Source organism: Papio anubis, chromosome 14 (assembly GCF_008728515.1).
Source record: "Papio anubis isolate 15944 chromosome 14, Panubis1.0, whole genome shotgun sequence".
NCBI lineage: Eukaryota > Metazoa > Chordata > Mammalia > Primates > Cercopithecidae > Papio > Papio anubis.
In genome coordinates this window covers 80,831,070-80,854,131 of record NC_044989.1, presented here as the reverse complement: position 1 = coordinate 80,854,131, position 23,062 = coordinate 80,831,070, and the positions used below count along the sequence as shown (strand labels likewise).

At 37.3% G+C, this 23,062-nt stretch overlaps 1 protein-coding gene across 9 annotated transcripts in view; it reads right to left on the bottom strand.

Moving 5' to 3' along the window:
- The window catches only part of CTNNA2 (catenin alpha 2), a 1,322,067-nt gene that overhangs the window by 214,573 nt on the left and 1,084,432 nt on the right, over positions 1–23,062 (bottom strand). For all 9 annotated transcript variants that reach the window (XM_021925274.2, XM_021925278.2, XM_021925277.2 and 6 more), the window contains one exon: positions 14,400–14,552. In XM_021925274.2, the coding sequence (XP_021780966.1) occupies positions 14,400–14,552 (153 nt within the window). The remainder of the gene's footprint in view (positions 1–14,399; positions 14,553–23,062) is intronic.

The window sequence follows — 23,062 nt, the reverse complement described above, 5'->3', positions numbered from 1 at the left end:
CAATTCTAGTTAAGCAATTGGGACAAAGGTTGAATTGTTTTCATCTTGAGAAAAGTAATTGTTACTTTCAAATTTCCAGGCAAAAATCAAACCAAGAGAATTCACTGGATATTAGATGTTTTTCCCCCTGAAAACAATCAGGAGAAATAATGGGCAATAATATAACCCATATTTGTAGCAAGGCACTAGAATCTACAAGCATACAGAATAACCGTTTGAAAGGTTTCTGGTGACAGGAGGACCATGGGGAGAAATAAGAAAGGTCAGACAGAGTCTATGAAGTCACTGAGAGAGGAAAATGGTCCTCAAGGCAAAATTCAAGGGCAGAAAAACAGCGAGAGTTTAACTTACAAATTAGAGCTGCATCAGGAAGAGCTGTGAGCAGAGGCAACCAGATTCCCTGCTTTCCCTTTCCTTTCCCACTTTCCTCCAATATATGAACTCTCTAGTCTTCCTTGTTCTGCTTGTCTGAACTTTTGACCCTGCTGCCACAGCCTGAATCTCTCCTCCTGCACTGTTTCTAGCTGTGTTTCCCATGTCCTCTGCAAGAATGGGGCCTGCTTTAATTCCTGACTGGCCCATTATTTGTGTGTTTGGCTTTGGCTTTTTGGGCTGTGAACCTTACCTGGAGGGGTATGATTCGCCCTCCACAGTAGGCACTGGGATGGCGGGGTTCCCACCTGAGCCCCTTCCTCAGACGGGTATGAGGCTAAGATGTTGGCCAGCCAGGATGGAGACAAACACCTGGCTGGTATCGTGTTTACAGAATAGGCAGAGGAAAAGTGTGCCAATTTGGATGTAAATTGCAAATTAGGTTTTTTAAAGCTCTATGTAACAGAGATACTTGAAGTCACCTACTTGAAAAGACTTGACTTTTTGAGATACTTGATTGTGGGGATGAAAACAGCCTCTTTAGCTGAGTGTTGTGTTGGGATAGGTCCAATCACAGCCTATTTTTAGTTTGCAAAACTATTGATCCATAAAGTACTCTACTGCCCCACTGCTGTTAACATTCTCCAAGTCTCCAGTCTCTGTGCAGAAACTGTCATGACATTTTTACAGAAAAGCTGAGCACCTTCCCTCATACAGGCAGCCTGAAATGCATTTTTAAAGATACATTACAGGCTTTACCATCAAACTACCTTGTATTCTAAAATTAAGTTATAAACCACTCTTTTCAAAACAAATGAAGTAATAAAATAGTAAGAAAATGCATGTGGGTGAGGGAAGGTGACAGAGCCCATGTGTCTGGGATTCCCCTCATATCAGCTTGGTAAGAAAATCATTTGGTTGGGATAATTTACAGATTTGGAAGGGCATGTTTGTTCTTTTGATCTTCCAAGAAAAGATTTAGAGAAGATAAATCATGAGGGTTCTATTGTTTTAAGATAAAAAATAACAACCTGTCAGTCTAAGTAAGTAACTATATTTCGGTGGCCACTGGTATTATGTGAAAATATTGACTCAATTCCCAGGCACCTTGGATGTGTGAAATTCACACTCTGTGGCAGCTCCAGAATGTCTAAATAGGAGCAGCCAAAGGCAGCAATCTGGTGGGAAGTAGTAGTGGGGAAATTTTCAAAAGGTGCATTTGCATTACAAACAGTATTTACTTACATTTCTACATTAAGGTCAATTAAAATCAATTTTTTTCCCAAAAAGATGCTCATGTTGTATTTTACATATGATTAAAAAATATTTGTTCTTTAGATCAAAGAATGCATGTATGTGTCTAACACACATGCCCCCATACTCACACATACTGGAGTGGCTTTGAGGGACAGAGAATGTTTCTGGAGACCTGAAAAGCGTGTGCTAATAAGCAAAACGATGTTATTCAAGGGCCTGCTGTACTGTAAGCAAAATATACACTCTAGAATTTAAAGATTGAGGATGAAAAAAGAAAGTAAAATATCTAGTAATTTTTATATTAATTTCATGTTGAAATAATATTTTGGTTATACTGTGTTAAATATATTATTAAAACTAAAAAACAAAAAGAATGCCACACCACCTGCCAACCCTGGGCACTGTGGCCACTCACAGTTATCGGCTTTTACCAACAGGCACTAATGTGCCTACAGAAAAAGAAAAAGAAACAAAACAAAAAGTGGAAGCTTTGAATTTTTATAAACAAATGGTCTCAGTTAATAACAGAATGTTACTTAGCTAAGGTGTAGATTTTTATGTGTGACAGGCACGGACCTGTATTCCCTCTTTGGCTTCTACTTACATAATGGCCAAGCTGATTAAGAGTTACTCAAACCTGTGTTTCAGACATTGGATCAGTCATAGTCCTAAGTTATGGGAATACAATAAGGAGTGATGGGTTCCATATTGCTGGTCAGTTTTTGGTTTAGAACAGCTCAGCTACGAGCTGTACTCCAAGCTTCAGCTCCTCGTTCACCAGAGTGTGAGGTCACCTGGGAAACCACTGTAATGACATATTCTCCTTGTAACCCCAAAATTCAAGATTCAACCACAAATGCACCTGAGAACATGTCTTCCCTTTTCCTAGAATCTGAAATTGGGAAAGGTCCTTAGAATTGTAAAGTATCAAAGATAGGCGGCACCTAAATAGTGCTAAGCCAGATGCAAAATCTGAGGGTCAGAGAATTAAAGTGATCTGTCCACACACACAACAGTAGGGGTAAATCATTACACATCAAAGAAACTCCAGTCATCAGGTCCGAAGGACCCAATGTTGTCTTTTAAGGTAAGGGTTAAAGTACATACCCACTGAGCCTCGGGCAGGCTTTGTGAGGTTGAACTCCACCTCCTTCTAAAACTAATGGAGTCAAAGAAACCTGAAAACTCATTTTTGGTTCTAAAAAGCAATGTCCCAATATATTATCTCTCTCCAGCTATGGCTTCAGGCTTCTAGAAGGCTCTGTGACATTAAAAATCCCTTCAAGCTAGAAGAATTTGAACACATGACTATCGAATAAGTTTTTTTCCTGGGCAATTAAAACACTTCTTGCTCTTACATACCACATCATTTTTACTGGGGCGTGATATTTTTGTTTTTGCATTGAAGGTGTCTGATCTTAACAATATAAGGTTATAACTTTTCTGAGGTAGCTGAATAATATATACACACCTTTCAACAGTTGCAGAAAACACAAAATACAAGAAAAAACATACATATATGTATATACACACATGCAAAGAATAGAAACTCCCTACTTAGATGATGAAACAGCAAAACTAATTAGTATAACAAAAGACCAAGTATTTTCTACCTGTCTGCAGAAGCAACATGAAACACAAATGTCTGATGTGGCAACAACACTATTAAAGTCCAGATGCCAGTTTCCTGGGGATCTTTCTAATACATCACAGCACTCTTCCTCAACTTTGGAGAGTAGACTAAACAATTTTACCAGTATGCTGGCTTATGATTTTATTATGGTGAGGGTAAGCAGGTAAGGAATGTACAAGGTTAATATTTATAAATATGAATCGCTACAGGTATAGCAAGCGTATAGAACAGGAGAAAGAACATGGACCCAGGGCATTTGAATTCATTTGGTTCTGTCACTCATCCATCATTTAGTGACTTTGGTCAGGCTACTTTTAGTTTCCTTGAGCCTGACGTTTCTCATCTGCAAAATTATGATATTAACTATTAAAGCACTTCCTTAGAGGATTAGAAGAGATAATGTGTGAACATTACCATAGTATCTAGCACAGGGAACAAGCTAAGTGTTGATTCTCTTTCTCCTCCTTAGTTACGGACAACATAGTTAATTGCCCTCTATTTTCTGGATGTTTCTTTGTAAGGGTATTTAATTCACCTATTGGAATATAATTTGGAGGTTTAGATATGGTATGGTTTGCTTTTATCTAAATGCCAGTGAAAAATTACAGAGACGAAATTGAGGGCTGGGTGTAAAGATTTTGTATTTTATTTAGATATTTGAGTCCATTAGAAAGTTTTCATGGAAACTAATAGTTGATTCCTCTTACATATGAGAAAAATTGATTTCATAATCATGGCCCTACACTTTATAGTTTGACTATGGTGTAAAGATTGAAATGTTACCTGGTAGTATTTACATTATGTGCATAGTTAACTCAAGCACTTCAATAGACCTTTGACATAAAAATGCTGAATATCCTTGGACTCCACCAACTTGCAAGCAAGCTTGAAAATCTGTGGCATTTAGTAATTTGAACAGCTATGAATGATGCAAGCTGTGCAGGTGAAGATTCATGAAGCTAGTGGGTGAGCTTACTTTCCTGTCCAATACCAGTACCTGAAAGCAGTTTGCATGATCTATTCCATTAGCATATAAGAATTCTTCTGCAGTAATATGCATTACTTTCAGGGTATGTGCAGTAAAATAAAGCTGTTCTCTAAAATGTGATTTCAGAGATATGAAACTTAATGCCTGTACAATAACACCAACATCAGCAGCTAACATCTTTAAACAATTACTTTGGGGCCAGAAACTGTACTAAATAATTACATGAAGTATCAGACTTTAGGCTGTACAGATACCTTGGATAGGAGCCTGGGGGCAGTGTGGCACAGTGGCTAAGAATGTGGTCTCTGGAGTCTGGGATACTTGGGTTCATGCATGGATTCTGCCTCTTTCTAGCTATGTGACATTGGGTCAATTATTAAACTTCTTAAAACCTCAGGTTTCTCATCTGTTATTTGAAGTAAAAAATAATGGCCACTTCGTAAGGTTGTCAGAAGCATTAAATAAGGTAAGAAAGAGTTACTTTTAAAACCCTAGCCTTATATCTAAATACTTAAGAGCCTAAGGTGGGCCCTTGAACTTTTCTGCAATGCTTTATTGTATATTACAGAAAACCTTACAAAATACAGTAGGGTTTAAGAATTGGGGAATTTATGGAGGAGAGTAGTACTGGAACATATACTTTTTAAATGACAAAATAAAATGTACTGTAAGTTTAACATGTGTGAGCTGAACAAAATAGCTCTTACAGAGTATTATTATTTACAGGCTTGCTATGGCTCAATTGATTAGAGAAACTTTAGTAACTCAGTTCTAGTTCAAATATTATTAGCTGGATTGGGGAAAGCAGCAAGGAGAAAAATGGGTATGAGAATATTGGGTTTGTCTTCAAAAAATGCATGGAGGTCATGGAGGTCCAAGTCCAATTCCATCAATGTAGTTTTTTTGTTGTTGTTGTTATGTTTTTTTGTTTTTGTTTTTTTTTTTTTTTTTTTAGATAGAGTCTCACTCTGTCACCCAGGCTGAAGTGCAGGGACATGATCATCATCAATGTAGTTTTTGGTGAAATTTTTCTTGATTTTCTTTTTAGTTCATAGTTTGAAACAAGGCCCTGGAAAATACAAAAATCTTACATTTATTTAAACCCAGGACATCTGTGTAGGGGTTTTAGGACCATATCTATCAAACAACTGAAGCCAGAGCCAACTGAGAAACAGCCTGAGTTTGTAGGCTATGTTTTATTAAAGTTTCAACTGATTATGTCAAAACATGGATTCATCCCAGAGTATTCTCTGTCTCACACACCACAAATCCAGTATTTCAGCTCAACCTTGAAACTACAGGAAAATCGAGCCACGTCTTCCCACTGACCTTGCCTCTCTTCTAGTCATAGTATTAATCACTTGCTGGACTATTGCAATATTATTTTACATATTCTTCTTTCTTTGCTTTCTATTACTCTATGATATATTTTCCATCAAGCAGCACTGTGAACTTTTAAAAATGGAAGTCAGATTATGTCATGCCTTTGTTCAAAACCTTCCAATGAACTCAATATCTGAGTAAAATACAAAATCTTTATACCCAGCTCTCAATTTCATCTCTGTAATTTTTCCTCTCACTCTTGGCTCTAGTCACACTGGTTTCTTTGTTCTCCACCAAACATGCAAAGCACACTGCTGCCCTGGGGTCTCTGGACTTGTTTTTTTCACAGTCTGGAATGTTCTTCCATTCCCTTCACATCTCTATTTAATAGTCATCTTAGAAGGGAAGCCTTTCTCGACCTCATATGCTCTCCTCCTTCATTCTTTATCATCCTACTCTGTTTAATTTTGTGCTACAGCACATAGTTCTGCCTTACATAGTATACACTTACCTCTCCCTTTCTTATCTTTCCCAAGAGAATGCATGTCCCATGAAAGCGGGAACTTCCTCTGATTTGTTCACGGTTACGTTGCCAGCAACTGGACCAGCATCAGCACATGGGCCTCTCAGGAAATATTGCTGAATGCAGCATTGTGCAAGTGTAGGGATTAATTGAGAAGAGCAATTTACTCAAGGGTGAAAGGAAGGCACTCTGGTACTGAACTGATGGATGATCACATTAGTGATTCTGAATATTAGGGTTTGACTCTGACTTCCAAGCCCTGCATTTCCAGTAGATATAGCTTCTCATCCTTCATGGGGCACTGCTATCAGGAGTAACTAAGCCAAGAGGATGAAGGAGAGAATTGAGATTCCCTTGTCTAACTCATCATTGCTATGGCTTCAGTGCTGTACTTTACTTTGTCAGATAGAACTGGCTCCCTCTTTCACATCCACTAGCTGAGGATGAGAGCAGAAGCACACTTGTCAGGCAGCGGACAGGAAAGGAATGATAGTGGAGTTAGGGACACAACTTCAGGAGCCCCTTGAGAGAGTTAATTCGACTCCTCAGGGATCCTAGTAGCAAAGAGCAGGTGTTTTCTACTTGGTACAAATAATATTTCTTCACATTAGTTCTTCACATATTTGAAATTCCTTCTTGGTAGTAAATTAGACAATTAAAAAGGTACAAGGCCTCTTTACTGCTGATCTCCAAGGTGACCTGTATGATCCTACAACTGTGCTATTGAAATATATTACCTCAGGGGCCCAAAAGCTGGCAACATCACTGGCTACATTTATTACTTTATTCCTTTTTAAGTACCATGTCTTTCTTGAATACCTGCTATATGCTAGGTGCTTGGCTAGGAGCTGGGTTGTAGTTAGGATTAAATTAGACATGGTCTCTTTCCTAAAGAAATTGGTAAACCAGCAGAAGAACTAGCATACAGTTGTAGAGCTGAATGGGTACAATCCTAAAGTAAATGGGATGTCATGAAAGTGAAAGACACAGGGAACTGATTCCACCTGGGGCCAGGATGTTCAGGCTGAAAGCTGAACAATGCCTAGAAACTAGAGGAAAGGATAGAGTGGGGAATGCATCCGGAAACGAACAACACAAGCTTAGGTCTAGGATGGGAGGGAGCCTGGCACATTTAACAAGCAAAAGATGGCAGGTGTGGCTGATTCCTTGTTGGGGGGCGGGGGGAAGGAGGGGACAGGAAGGTGAGCCCGAAGACTGAAGAGAAGGTCAAATCCTGAAAGCCACGTAAGCTTCTTTACAATGTTGGTCTTTAACCTGATAAAAAGAGGAAGGCTCTGAATGGCCTCAGGCAGGGAAATTATATGATTTTATTTGCATTTTTAAAAATTCACTCTGACTGCTCTGTGCAGAAGGGATTGTAGAGGGCCAGGCAGATGAAAGAGGCCTGTGGGGAGGCCACTGCAGTTGCCTGCACAATAGAATGTATGCCTTGCACTCAGGAGTGCATGATAGAGATGGGGGAGAAGAGAAACCAGGCAGGTTGACTGAGCAGGCAAGAAATAGAAGGAATAAAACAAGTTCAGAGGCCCAAATATTGATCTCACATCTCATTTTCAAGATTAGCTTTTATTTTCATTGTGGTGATGCATATTTTGTGTCCAATTTACATCCACTCCACCCAGCCCTGACCAAACTGCTTTGCGGCTGAGTTGCCATAATTTGCACTCCATTTCTCTGGAAGGCTTAGACGTGAGGTATAACAGGTGTTTCTGGATCAGCTCAGGGTCGACCCCACCCTAAAGTCCTTAGCTAATCTTTAGAAGGGCATGATTCTGAAGGTGAGAGAAAATTACTAATAATTATTTTATCTAGTGCTAGAGATTATACTTCCTATAGTGACTTTACATCACAGTTGACCTGTCAAATTCTAGTCAACACACCCTGGTGGAAATTTCCCCAAATTTTATTAAATGTTATAAATATTGTGGAGGAAAACAAAAACAAGAACAAAAAACTTCTCAAAATTTCACTTGTTAAAGCAATTATGAAAACCCATATTATTTTTTCCTATGAACATTTCTATACACTAAAACTGTCCTTGTTGAGGATTTTTCTAAGGTTCACAACTTCTGTAGGTTGTGAAAGGGTCAAATCACTTCATAGACTCCATTTTTATGAACATCAAACTGGGAAAAAATGGTACACAAATATAAGGAAAAAAACATAGATAGCAAACTGAATATACTATCATTAAACTCAAGAAAAATGCTGAAGGACTAAATCTATGAATCAGTGATTCATAGATTGATTATTTCACGTATTTATGAATGATTCTTATGTGATTAATGGAAATGTAGAGATTCATCAGAAGTTTTCAAACAGAGATCAAAGTTGCCCTGGGAAGGATTGGAGGTTGTGCTTAACGAGGAGAAAGGGCATTAAGTGAGGGAATTGTAGGAAATAGACAGACCTCCAAGCTTGTTATTTCAGTTCAGTCAGAACTGTATTTATTGATTTATTCATTTATTTGAGGTATGTAAGTCCCAAAATTTCCACTGGATAAAAAGATATCTGACTAAAAATACTAACAACAAAAACAACAACAACAAAACACCATAAACTTATCTAAATGAGCCCTCTCAGGAATTTGCACTTCTTCACATGATAGAGTAGCCTACAAGTGACCCACTCACCTGCTGAGAACCACTAGAAATACACAATAAAAGCAATTTACTTGAAAGCACAGGAGAGCTGCCAAAGATGTCAAAACTTAAACTACATCAAAAAGAGCGGCTCATTGAGGGGAGCCTAACCTTCCGCCTGTCACTCCAGTCACCCTCGCTGGGATTTGCTAATTCTTAGTGTTGAAAGAGAATCTGAGAAGTCAGAAAGAAGGTCGCTGTTGAGAGGAAGAGAATTCCTTGGAGTTTTCAGCAATCTCATAGGGCTGAGGAGGCAAAAAATGGAGCTGAGCACAGCCCCGCTGAGGCAGCCAACTCGGACTTAAGATCCCATAGAGAAGAGAGGTTCAAAGAAGTGAGCTTGGCGCTTCATCCCCAGCTTTTCCGCAAGGCGTTTGACAGTCAATTAAGTTACAAATAGCAAGAGGCAAGAAGCAAATTGAGACTGTCCAAAAAGCAAGGCAAAGCAAACTTAGTCTTGTGGTGTTAAAAAAACAAAAATTGGGGTTTGTGATTCACAAATGAGGTGACACGTCTGATCCTCAGTTGGCCACCCTGGAAGATTATCCTTCAGGACTGTGGTGAAAGAAAGGTAAGCTTAACTTTAGAAGTGCTACAACCTAGGTTCAAGTCACTTTAATCTTTGATTGCAATGAGATGGTTTGCCTCTCTGCTGCCCAACAGAAAATAGGGTGAATCCTCTCTGGAAGGAGAACACATTATCCAGACCCTCTATATTTGTCCACACAAATGTTTGCCATTCAATCCAATATCACCCAGCATATTAAAAAACACAATCACAAGAAAAATTAATAAAAATGGACAGGCAATAAAGTCTGTCTCCATTTTCAAAGCCTCATAGAGTCCCATAATAGTTCACTTAAACATGTCTAAATTCAATAAAACATGGCACATTCCAGTCATCAGTCAGACATTAAGGATGAACTGTAATGAACAGTCCTAGTCTATTTTGATTGTTTGCTGGGCCAGGTGCCGTTGTTCATGCCTGTAATTCCAGACCTCTGGGAGGCCGAGGAAGGCGGATCACGAGGTCAGGAGTTTGAGACCAGCCTAGCCAATATAGTGAAACCCTGTCTCTACTAAAAATACAAAAAACTAGCTGGGCATGTTGGCAAGCACCTGTAATCCCAGCTACTTGGGAGGCTGAGGCAGGAGAATTGCTTGAACCCGGGAGGCGGAGGTTGCAGTGAGCAGAGATCACGCCACTGCACTCCAGCCTGGCAACAGTGCGAGACTCCATCTCAAAAAAAAAAAAAAAAAAAAAAAAAAAAAAAAAAAAAAAAGAACGTTTGCTGACAGTTTTTAAGTCAGTCCTACCCTTCCCCCATTTCCCTTTTGTCCCCGAAATGGGCAAACTGATAAGAGGGACACCTTTTTATTGCTATTGGGAAATTCAAACCACTAAAATCCTGGCTGTCACATAGAAATCCTGACCCCAGCCACATGCCCCAACATGATAAAAACTAAACCCACTTATTCTTCTCTTTGTTTGAACCATTATGAACTGGCATGGGTGCCTGCTCTGCTGTCCCTGAAGTCCCACTGCATGAGCAATAAACCTGTCTGGACCCTCTTGGTGGGTGTGTTGCATCATCAGTGTTAACATGCCTGTGGATTTTGGATGTGTTGGGGGCTGCTATCTGTGGAGCCGCCCAGAAACAAAAATAAAACTGACCCAAACATTGCAGTTCTTTGGCTTAGCCTTTTGAAATAACTGTGATTAATCTTTTTTTAAAAGGAGATGACTTGATAATAAATTTTACTAGAGAACTGGAGTCCCTTTAAAAAAAAATCAACTAGAAATTTAAAAAAATTGAACTCAATATATAAGTTTTAAGTATATTGGACACACATGAATAAGTGAATTTAAAATTAGGGCAGTAGAAAATAACCAGACTTAAGCACAGATTAGAGGGAAATTTATATCCTTAAATGCGTACAGCACTAAAATAAGAAAGGTAAGAAATTAATGACATGATTATCCATTCCAATGAGTTAGAAAAGAAGAAGTAAGTTTTACTGGAAGAAAGCAGAAAAAAGAAAGAACTATGAAGAAGAGAGCAGAAATAAATAAAATAGAATACAAACAAATCTATAAAGCTGAAAGCTTATTTTTAAAATTGATAAACTACTTGCAAAACTAATCAAGGAAAAAAGAGAAAATATTAATTAGTTAAATGAGGAGTGGGGAAAAAAGAAACAGTACTGCAGATCCTTATACATCTAACAAAAAATACATATGTATTATGGACAATTTTATGCCAGTAAATTAGAAAATTAAATGAAATGACAAATTCCTAGAAGGCAAATTAACAAAGCTGATCTTAAAATAAATTAAACAATGTAAATACTCATATGATTGTAAACCTTTCTTCAAATCCTCACACTCACATTATTTTATCAGTGAATTCTACCAAACATTTAAAAAATAAATGAGGCTCATCTTAACACATTCACTTCCAAGAAAATAGAAAGAAGGAAACATTTACAATTCATTTTTTAAGGGAAAGCATAACTTTGATACCAATACCTCTGAAAGAGAATAAAGGAGATGAGAAAATCATCTCAACATCTGCAGAAAAAGCATTTGATACAAGCCTATACTTACTCATAATTTTTTTAAAGTCTTTTGGCAAATAGGTAATAGAACTAGCTTGACCTAATTAAGATATCTAAAAGAAATGTAGAGCGAACAATATAATTAATGGTAAAGAACTGAAATTTCCCCACTAAGATCCAGAAATCACAAAATATTTATCACCACAATATTGTACTGTAGGTCCTAGCTAGTACTATAATGCAAGGAAAAAAAAACAAACTGTAAGTATTGGGAAAGAAGAAATACACTTACATGATTTGGCTGTGTTCCTATCCAAATCTCACCTTGAACTGTAATAATCTCCACGTGTCAAGGGTGGTGCCAGGTGGAGATAACTGAATCATGGGGGTGGTTTCCCCATACTGTTCTCCTGGTAGTGAATACATCTCATGAGATCTGATGGTTTTTTAAGGGGGAGATCCCCTGTACAAGTTCTCTTGCCTGCCACCACGTAAGACATGTCTTTCCTCCTCCTTTGCCTTCCGCCATGATTATGAGGCCTCCCCACATATGTGGAACTGTGAGTCAATTAAACTTCTTTCATTTATAAATTACCCAGTCTTGCATATTATATGTCTTTATTAGCAGCATGAGAACAGACTAATATAATAGTCATAATTTGCAGGCACATGACTATGTACATAGAAAATCCAAAAGGAAATTGTCAAAATTTTAGAATTATTAACTGAATTTATCAAGTTCAATGGATATAAAATCAATATACAAACCAACTTTTTCATATTACAGACACAGAAACTAAGAAAGGTGCCCATATCCACACACTTTTCAAAACTAGAAAAAGGCTAACACTCGGCTCAGTGCTTCAAGTTTGGTGTTTTTTTTTTTTTTTGTATATATGCAAATTTGTATATTTCAGTTACTCCCTAATCAATCAGAGGCCAGTCCACAAACTAGCCCCTGTATCTCCTAGGCATCAAGACATTAAAATGCTGCTGGCCACAGTGACAATCCATGGGAAATGAAGGGAATACCTGATGGAGGCAAAGTGCAATTTTCTGAAATGTGGAGCTGCAAGTAATCTAAGCTTTCAGCTTCTGTCACAAGTTGAGGATCAAGAATCACAGGTAGTGAACGGATTTACCTACAATGGAAGCTAAAGACAGGATAAGGGGAAATGGTGGATGTGTCCAGGGCCTGTCACAGGAGAAAGGAGAGTGAGTGGAAAAAGCCGAGTCTTTGGCCCCAGTCTCATATTTACACAAGATGTTAAGTCTGAACTTCAAATATGTCCTGCAAATGAAGTAAAGACACTAAAAGGACTGAAAGTAGATGTTTATCACACAACTTGAAATCCATGTCCCATTCTTCATCCACAGTGTCTACAACACACCATCAATTAATATTTTCGGTAAACTCTGCAGTTATCTTGTAAATGCTGTAATTATATAGATGGGATGGTATATTTATATGCTAACATTATTTTATTACATGTGAATATTTAAAGGTTTGTAGCACCCATCAGCATTTTTTTTTTCCTCCTCCTCTTTCTTCCCCTCCTTCTGTACCCATATCCTCCTCCTTCTCTTCTCTGCCTTCCCCTTCTCAAAACATGAAAATGGTCAGAGCTTCCAAGGTCAACCTTGGCAAGACTCTGGATCCCTAAATAGCTAAGTGAACTCTCCAAGCATGTAGGTGGAATGTGAACGGTGATATAAGGCTTGCCTGGTATGAGAGAACAGAGCCAGAAAAACTACTTTGATATTGTGAGTATTACCCTAGTTTTAGCTCTAGGCTGGTATTGTCTCAAGACATTGGGGTTACGGCACGAAGTTCAAAGCTTCCATTACTGTGGCCAAGGTTTCTGCACATAGAACCTGCTGACAGCTGTCATGGGTGATGGCTCAGCCTGTATCCTAGAGAAGCAGAGGCTTGACGTAGGACTTCCTGTTGGCTGGGTGTCTTCAGCCCGAGGCACCTGCAGTGCTGGATTAACCAAGGAGCAAACTAAGCAGGTGCTTAGGATGCAACTAAATCAAATACCACCCCCATCACCCACTCCAAGAAAAGCAGAGATGATTTTACATTTAATGAACTTGCTGAGAATTTTAATTTTTCCATCCAGAGGAAAAAAAAAACTTATTTTTCTTTCAGCTTGCATTTAAGTCTTCTGTCATTTTAAGTGATTTTATTTTATTATCAATTAAAGTGGGAATGCATCACAGTGGTGGTGGTGGTGGTAGGATTAAGTGCTCAGAGCCTGTAAAAGTTTTAACCTGGCCCTAATAACCATTCCCTAAATTTTCCAGGATCCATCCTCATCCCTCCTGGGCTCTTGTTCTCTAGCACACATATTTCTTTTGTAACATCTCTATTTTCTATTATATTTAGCCCCACATCACTAATCCTACCTTTGCCAGGCTGTTGGTATTCAGCTCCTAAATTTAGGCAGCCTAGTTATCATTTACTTTGTACAATATTTTTTTTCAATATTACCCAGTAAAATTTTGAATTTATAAAGCAACTCCCACAGATTCCTTTAACACGTAAAATATACTTACAATGCTTAACGTACCCTAGTACTGCTGCAAGATCTTCCACCAAAAGTTCAAACGTCTCTTTGGGGGCAGGTGTGATTTTTTTTTTTTTTTGCAAGTTCCCAGTGTGGACAGCATCTAGGCACTACTGGGTGGAGTGGACAGTGGTTTGAAGAGGGAGAAAAGGGAGAAGTGTCCTAGGCCTCCATTTAGAAATTTTAATTTACTCCCTCAAATCAAAGCTGGCATTCAGCACTTCAGAGTGTCCCTTCTACTTCTTTTGTTTCAGCTCCTGCTTGTTGTTCAGGAAAATTGGCAAATATGTTTCAGAGCATGCTTAGAGTTGTGAGATAGACAAAAGAAAGATGACTGATAGCTTGACTCCTTGGAAAAGGGGTACACTAATCAGAAAGTAAAGGAAAGAATGATTCCAGGACTTATTTCTCCAAAAACACAACAGAATAGCTCTCAAGTGAAATTCTAACAGCCATATGCAGAGATTGAACCCATCGGTAAATTCTAGCCTTCAGGCCCCTCCACACTTACCTCTACCAGTTTGTTGGCATGCTCGCGGAAAACCTGGGCATATTCTTTCACTTCCTTTTCATTTCCACTCTTTGCTGCCTCAATGAGAACTAGCAAAGGAACATTGGTTTCCAAGAAAGAATCAGATATGTGATCCATCACTGCTTTCCGAAGCTACAGTTGAAACAGAAACAAAAAATGACATACAATTAAGAAACAGTAGAATTGTCCATTTTTTTCTAAACTGCTTTTGAGCTCTCATTACCCAGGGAGATAATATTCCTATTTTCTTTTTAAAATTTCCCCAGAGCTTATACTATTAAAGGAAAACCAATGACTGATGGAAGCGTGTGAATTAAACATATTATATGTCAACCTGAAAGTTACATAAATCGCCTGTTGCTCAATACACTATGGGCCCTCTCCCATCAAAGGTCTTCTCTCATCTTTCATTGACCCAAACCTTCAGGATGTTCTGAATCATGACACAGTTGAAGAATTCAGGCTCTTTGAAAAGGAAAAATCTAGGCATCAACCAACAAGTTGGGAGAACATTGGATAAAGATCTAAACTTTGAAGCAAACCCTGAAACTTTGCCACTGTGCAGTCTCCTGCCCATTCTAGATCCATTGTTTGTGTTAGATAGAAGCAGAAACATGAAACATCTAACAATCTCAAAACTGTTTGTGCCCAGGTGCTATGATGACATAGTTGCTATGTTCCAGAAATACTTATAATTATTCTTCAAGATAAATGAGAATAAACAAGCCCAAATCTTCTAACAATGCATAATTATACATCATTCCCACATTGTTAAAATAGAAAGCAGGGCAGCTGCATGAAAATAAAATGAAACTGTCCCTGAAAAATCACCTTGGTGCTGTTTTGTTCATAATTATCTGAATGTATATGGGATGTATATAAAAAAAAAACAGAAGAGAAGATGATAAACACTCTGAATGTTTTCCAAACAAATATACCTATCCAGGAGCATTCAAGTGAATCTCTTGATAGGATGACACACACACATTCGTTATTGGTCAGAACAAGGAAAATTAGGAGCAAATCTCAATTCCTTTTTGTACTAATTACCATAAAGTATGCATGAAAGTATTTATAACTTAGTTTGGTTTAACTCTGAATTGTGTTTGACATTTTACCATATATAATGTAATAAAGTCTATGTAAAGTTAACATCTCCCACATACTCATTTGACAAAGTGTATTAAATTACTGCCTGGGATAATGTTGGTTATTGGTGAGCTCATATATAAGGTGTCATTTACTCAACTAAAATCTTTGCATATTATATCATTTCATTCCTATCACAAACTATGAGATAGGAATGATTCTTATACTAGTTCTTCAAATGAAGAAGCTGGGACTTTAAAAAGTTAAATAACTTGTCTGCAGTCATAAGTTAACAAATGGCAGTGCCTAGGATCAAAAGGTCTGAAGGAGATCCTACAGTGAATACTTGAAACTGACCTGCAGTGGCTGTCTTCCAGAACAGTCCCACAATGGAGGAAAAAATATTTAGAGTGGAATCAAAATTGAACTTGACAGGGACAACAGAGACAAAAGAAAGAGAAGGTTGAGATAAAGTAGGGGGGATAAGAAGAGTCAGGTTATCTCAACAATCAGACAAACATTTTTTAATACCACACAAAAATAACAGAAGTGAGAACTCCGGGAACTTGAAAAGCTATCTGCATCAAACCTCTTTCTAAGCCTTCAGGAAGATAATGTTCACAAAAATGAGCAACTTAAAATTATCATTACTTTGAATGATAATTAAAATTATCATTCAAAGTTATTATAAGAAAAATTAGATTAAGAAATATATTATCCCTAAGCATACTGAAAGCATGCCAAAAGGATATGCTTATAAAACAGATTAAAACTGTAACCTACCATTTCAAATAAATTAAAAACATCACAAAAATAATATAAAATATGGAAGAACATGACAAATTCGAATAAGAAAAACTAAAGAATTAGGTCATGAAACTCAAGAAAGAATTATAAATAAAAGAAAATCATTTGAAAAAGACAAGAATGAATAAACACCACAACAAATGCCATAAGACAAATAAAGTAAGGAAAAGTTTTAAATCCAAAAAATATTTTTAAAGAGCTAAAAAACCGTTTGAGAAAATGTGACAAATATTGAAGATAGGCAAAGAAAAGTCAATACAGGGCTACCAGAAGGTCCATGAAAAAAGAAAATCAAAACAAGAAAACAGAAGGAATACCAAAAATTGTAATCAATGAAAACTTTCCAGAATATATGTATATATTGAAACTGTATTCTAATACTGTATATTTTTAAATTGCTAAGGTGGGTTTTTAATGTTCTCACCACAAAAATAAGTATGTAAGGTGATGAATATGTTAGCTTAATTTAATTATTCATAATATATACATATATCAAAATATCACACTGTACTCCACAAACATATATATGTTAATGAAAAATAAAAAATTTGAAATTAAACAAATAACCTACAATCTGAAAGAATGTATTATGTACCTGAGAAGACTGACCCGTAATTATCAACCAAGATATTTTCCAGTAAAATGACTGAATTCCAAAGAAAAAATGAGAGGAAAAAATCTGCAATTCAACAAATATACCATATGATTTATACAGGAAAAAACAGATTATCAGCAGACTTTTTAATAGTAAAGATTTATGCCAAAGGAAAATATTGTCTTTAAGATACTCAAGGAAAGATAATGTAAACTAAGAATTTTATAACTAGCAAAACTGACTTTCAAGGATATAAGGCATAGAAAATCTGATAAAAACGCAAGAACTCAGAATATTGTTCTCATGACCATTTCCTATCTAGTTATTTTAAGAATTAAATTTTAAGAATTAAAATAACTAGAAAAATATTAACATAAAAAGTGATAGAATATAGTATGAATGTTTGTATACTCTGACAATAAAGACATATTACAACATTGTGAAAAGGGGACGAGAAAGGGAATAGAAAATACTAAAATATTTTAAGCACTTTATGTGATTTTAATTATAGGGGAAGTATGAATATTGTTATTCCAACATTATTGTGTTTAAAGGTAAAATAAAGAAAATGATTAACTATGAAATTTTAATTCATCATTTCCTATGCCCTTGCTAACCAGAAGTGTTGGTAGGGTAGAAAGTAATTGAAGAAAAATTCTCCAATGCTAGATATGAATTAGAAATGTCAGTAGAAACACATAGGATTTGATTCAGATTTATTGAGGCATAACTGACAAATAAATATGTATATATTTAAAGTGTATAATATGATGATTTGATAAACATACATTTTTTATAAACATATATATTGTGAAATAATTACAATTGAGTTAATTAACATATTCATTCCCTCATATAGCTACCTTTTTTTTTCATTGGTGAGAACACTTAAGATCTACTCTCTTAGCAAATTTCAAGCATACAGCACAGTATTTTTGATAATCATCATGGTGTATATTAGATTCTCATAGCTTATTCACTGTATAACTTACAGTTTGTACCCTTTGACCAACATTTCAAGCATTTCACCACCCCCACCTCCAGCCCCTAGCAACCACTGGCTTACTTTTTGTTTCTGTGAGTTCCACCTCTTGTTTGTTTGTTTTTAGGTTCCATATATAAGTGATGCCATATAGTATTTGTCTTTCTCTATCTGGCTTATTTCACTAAGCACAATTCCCTCCAAGTCCATCCAGGTTGTCACATATAAAAGATTTCTATTTTTATATGGTTAATAATAGTCCATTGTGTATATACCTATTTATCTGTCTATCACATTTTTTATCCATTTATCTATCAGTGGACACTTGGTTGATTCCATGTCTTGGCTATTGTAAATAATGCTGCAATAAACATGGGGGTGCAGATATCTCTTTTAGATATTGATTTATTTCCATCAGATTCTACCCAGAAGTGGGATTGTTAGATAATATGGTAGTTCTATTTTTTTATTTTTTGAGGCACTTCCATACTGTTTTCTATGATTGTACTAATTTACATTCCCACAAACAATGTTCAAAGCTTTCCTTTCTCCATATCCTTGCCAACGTTTGAAAACATGAGATTTTAAATTGAAAACATACGCACACTTGTAAACACTTTCTCAGTTCTGTCTAATGAAAAAGCCTGAAAATAATGGCTAGCCTAGTAGTGATCAACAACTTGAAACACAACTTTACACTACAAAAACAGAAAACAAAAACAAACAAACAAGCAAAAAAAAAAAACAAAACAGAGCTTCATGGAGAAAGGGCTGATTCCAGGCACTCTGAGGCCGAGATTGTACAAATAAGCTTGAAATATCTTTTCATGCCAGGTAGCAAAGAACTATCAAAGACTCCCAGGGGCATGCCAGAATAACAGGAGGCTCCCACTGGCCAAAGATAGAGATGCTTTGAGTTGAAGATAAAAGACATTCCCTGCCTCCCAATAAACTTAGGTCCTTGCATACGCGAAGGAGAACTGCCTAGTGTTCTGTTACTGCCCCAGTATTGTACATTATTAAGAAATGTAATTCTGTTGTCTGGAGCCTTTGTACATTTTGAAGTTTATTAGCTACAGTAGTTGGCCTGCCCTAATTTAACCTGAAAATAGAATTTTTATTTTCCTACAAATTCTGCCTTCCCTTACTTAGATCCTTTCTACTTGAAGTGTGGGCCACTGGCCAGTACCATGCCATTTCCTGGGAGCTTATTAGAAATGCAAAAGCAAGACCCATCCAGACCTTCTTTTAACCAGAATCTGCATTTTACTAAGATGCCTAGGTGATCCTTCCACAGTATAAAGTTTGAGGAATGCCTCCCTAGAAGATCTATTGTCAAGTTCTTAGTCTCAAGCATCAGAAACTAATTCTAGCTGATTTAAGCAGAAAGATTGACCCATCAGTTCACAAAATGGGCAGAATTCAGAAATGTTAAGACACCCTGTGTCTTTGTGACAATAGGTTTTGATACAAAATGTTAGGCAGACCTGATTTTCATCTGGGTGAAACAGAGACTAGAACTCTAGGACATACATCCTCACCCAGTTGAAAGAGTACAGGAGGTAGCGGCCGGGAGGAAAGTATTCTTTGAAAACAGTGTTTTGGCCATTTAAATTTCTTATACAGATATTCATAACACGAGAAATTCCCTGAACACAGAAAAGGAACTCAGATACTGACCCAAAAACAAAAAAGTGGCCAGCAAAGAAAAGATCTGGCAGAAAACTAATTCAGAGATTCAAGCATGAGTGGAAGTTGAAAATAAATAGAGATACATTTATAAGAAATAATTAAAAGGTGAAGAGTTGTTCATAAGGAACAAGATCAAAAGCTATGAACTAGGACAGGAATGGCAAGTATGCTACAACTCTTCCTTTCTATGCCCACACCAGACATAATTAATCAATTACTGCATTCTTTTATGCTGAGCTCAAATACTACTTCAACACAGTGCTCCAAGTATCTACTACTAATCAATCCCGTTTCTCCTTCAGGATGAAAGCTTTCTTTCTTTGCTAAACTTCCCCTGCAATTGAAGCATTTTGCATGCCAATCTTTAGGCAGAATTGGCTATGTGTCTGAGCATCCCAATGCCATCTTGACTTTCAGAAATAAAAGTTAACACCCAAGTTGAGGCTGGGCAGATGATGTTTAACAAATGCCTGACCATTTAACATCTATCCTGTCATTTAGATAAATGTTTACAAAAATCTTGTTAAGAATAATAGTGTTAACTTCTTCATTACTATGATATAAGAAATACCAGCCAAGGTCAAAACTGGGGTTAGAGGGTGATTTCAAATAGGCTCAAAAAATCTGAACCCTTAAATCTTTCCATGAATATGGCTGTTCCAGGCTCCTCATGAATACTGACATGTTCTGCCGTATTTCCTTAAGCTGTGTGGTATAATTGTTATTAAAAATGAAAAATCAAAGCAACAAAGTGACTGAGCCAGGAGCCATCCAGCCTAGGGGGCTTGACAAGTATTGGGCTTCATTAAGTCAGGCAAAGTTTAGCCAGTCTGAAGGTCAATTAGTGTAATCAGTCAGTGCTACAATCTATCCAAAGCCACTTTAATAAGCCAAGGTGCCATCAATGCACACTCCATTGGTAACGAAGGCACTCTTCATTGTTCAGGTTGTGTTGGGAGCAGGTGGGGGAAGCAGAGGCATATCTATAAGGCCTGGGGAAGACATTTAAAGAATAATCATGGTTCTTGCTTTATTTAGTTTTCTTTATAAGAGAAACATGAAATTCTTTGGTCATTATCTTGATGAAACTGACTGTCTTTCATAAGCAAAATCATTTTAATTGGGATACTAGCATCTCCTCTTAATGGAACCAATTACCTCTATCAGGCCCTGTGCTTTTCCCTACCCATCTCATTCACCGTCCACCAAATTCATTCAGGTCTGCTGGATCATTTAAAAGTACAACTGTCATCATTAGCAACACTTATATTGGAGCCAGATCAACAGCCAAATCAACATATGTGCCCTTAGATTTTTTTCTCTATGAGTGCTGATGGTCAGTATAAAAGTTAGGAACATGTCTCACTGATGGAATAGATAATTGTAATAGATTTGTTGCATGAATAACCTTATTCTTCTCTCTCCTTCTATCCATACCATTGCCATGTAACTCTGTAGTACCTGCCCTCTGGGACTCTGGGCTTGGTCATGTCTCATGTTTAGGGTCAATGGATGTTGGCCACCATGATGCATGTGGACATTTGAAAGGCTCATTCAGCATTGGCTGGCTTGGTCTTGTTCTCTGCCATCCCCAGGAGAAGGACATGCCGAGGCTAGACTGCCTGTCCCAGAAAAAGGGTGACAAACCTATTGACCAGGACTGAGTCACCTCAGTCATCGCTGTCAAGGCCTTCCCAGATCCATTAAGAGCAATAGAATCCAGGCACAGGAGAAGGCCGGGCCAAGATGACCACCTCAGAGCAGTGAGCTACAAATGTTATTGCTGTATGCCCCTGAAGTACTGTTATACTACACTGTTGTGACAATAGATAACTGATAACATACATAGAATAAGTTTTCATGGTTACCAAATGACCTTTTGGTGAAATGGGAGAGACATCTTGAAAATAAATTTCTGATCAATTAGCGGACTAGTCTGGGGCCATTTCAATTCATTTCTTTGGCCAAATGTATTGAAATAACAGTAGTCTACTCCTCATGTTTCATTATATAGCCATGGGCTGTGTGTAAGAAAATCACAGCTGTAATTTATTATTTTTATAGATTAAATAAATACTTTACTCAAAAAGTTATAACAAAGAGACAAGTCATTGGGACTAGGACAGGGAAGGGTTGATCGGGGCTTTTCCTGAAGGACAGTAATAGGTACTTAGCTCCTACTGTTGATTTCATTTTCTGCCCCAGCACACGCAGGTCAGTATCAAATTCCTCCTTTACCTCCACAATAGGCAAGAGCGCTTGCCTTTATGAGAAGAGACAGTGAAAAGCTGCCTCAGGGTCCCAAGGAATGCTGGAATCATTGTGGATCTCCAGATGGCTTAATGCAGCAGGTACAGCACCTTGACATGGTGCTGTTAAAAATGTTAGCAGAAAATGGAGCCCACAATTGCTGGATGCAGCGTAAGAAAGCAAAGGAGAGGCTAGTGGAAGGGAGAGGATATGCAAGAGACAGAAGCAACTGCAGCAGTGAGATGAGGATAAGTGGCGAGAGCAGAAAAGCATTGGGGAAAATTAATATTTCATAATAACAATCTTCATTTAGTGCTTACTTTGTGCCAGATACTGTTCTAAATAATTAGAATAACTTGTTTACTTTTCTCAAAAATCACTGGCTACTATTTTATTCATTTTATAGGTAAGGAGACTGAGACAATAGAATTAAGTCACTTGTCCACATTCACAAAGCTAACAGATAGCAGTGGCAGGATTTGAACCAATGTTGCTTGGCCCCAGACTACATGCTTTTAAATACTAACATACACAAGCTCTCATATGTCTACTTTGTACCAGCTTTGTGTACATTATTGACCAAAAGCAACGGTATATATGATGACAGCAGCAAACATTCCAGGAACAAATGTGATTCCTGGATGAGTAAAGTACATATACAAGGGATTCTGAAAGCTCCCCTCTTCCCTACCCATGATATAGTAAGACCAAAAAGAAGAAGAGCCCCTGTGGAGAGGATAAAAGAAGAGACCCTATGGCAGATAGACACCATAACAGGGAATCAGTGATCCTACCAGAGGTAGAAGTGATGCTGAGTCCTAATGAATCCCTACTCTGAGACTAGAAAGAGACCTGCTCGATACTCACTATGAAACTCTGACTTCCTGGGGGTTTAGGGATCTGGAAAAAAATAGAGAACTTGTGGTCTAAGATATGCCTACTGCAACAATGTATTCGATGAATTATACTTGCTCTAATGTAACCATTTTCTTATAACTCTTAATGATCAAAATGTTTTAAAATAGTAAATTTTAAGATGCTAAAGAAAGTGTGTTTCTTAGGATTCTAACTGGGTTCAAGCCAAAGGACAAGAGACTTCTCCCAGAAAGACTGGTATCCATTTTCCATGCTTTGATATGGTAATTATGGTTTATATGGAAATCCATAAGCCAGGTGGTGGCAGAGGTGAGCCTTACTATAGAGAAATCTTTGAAAGCTGCAAATGCA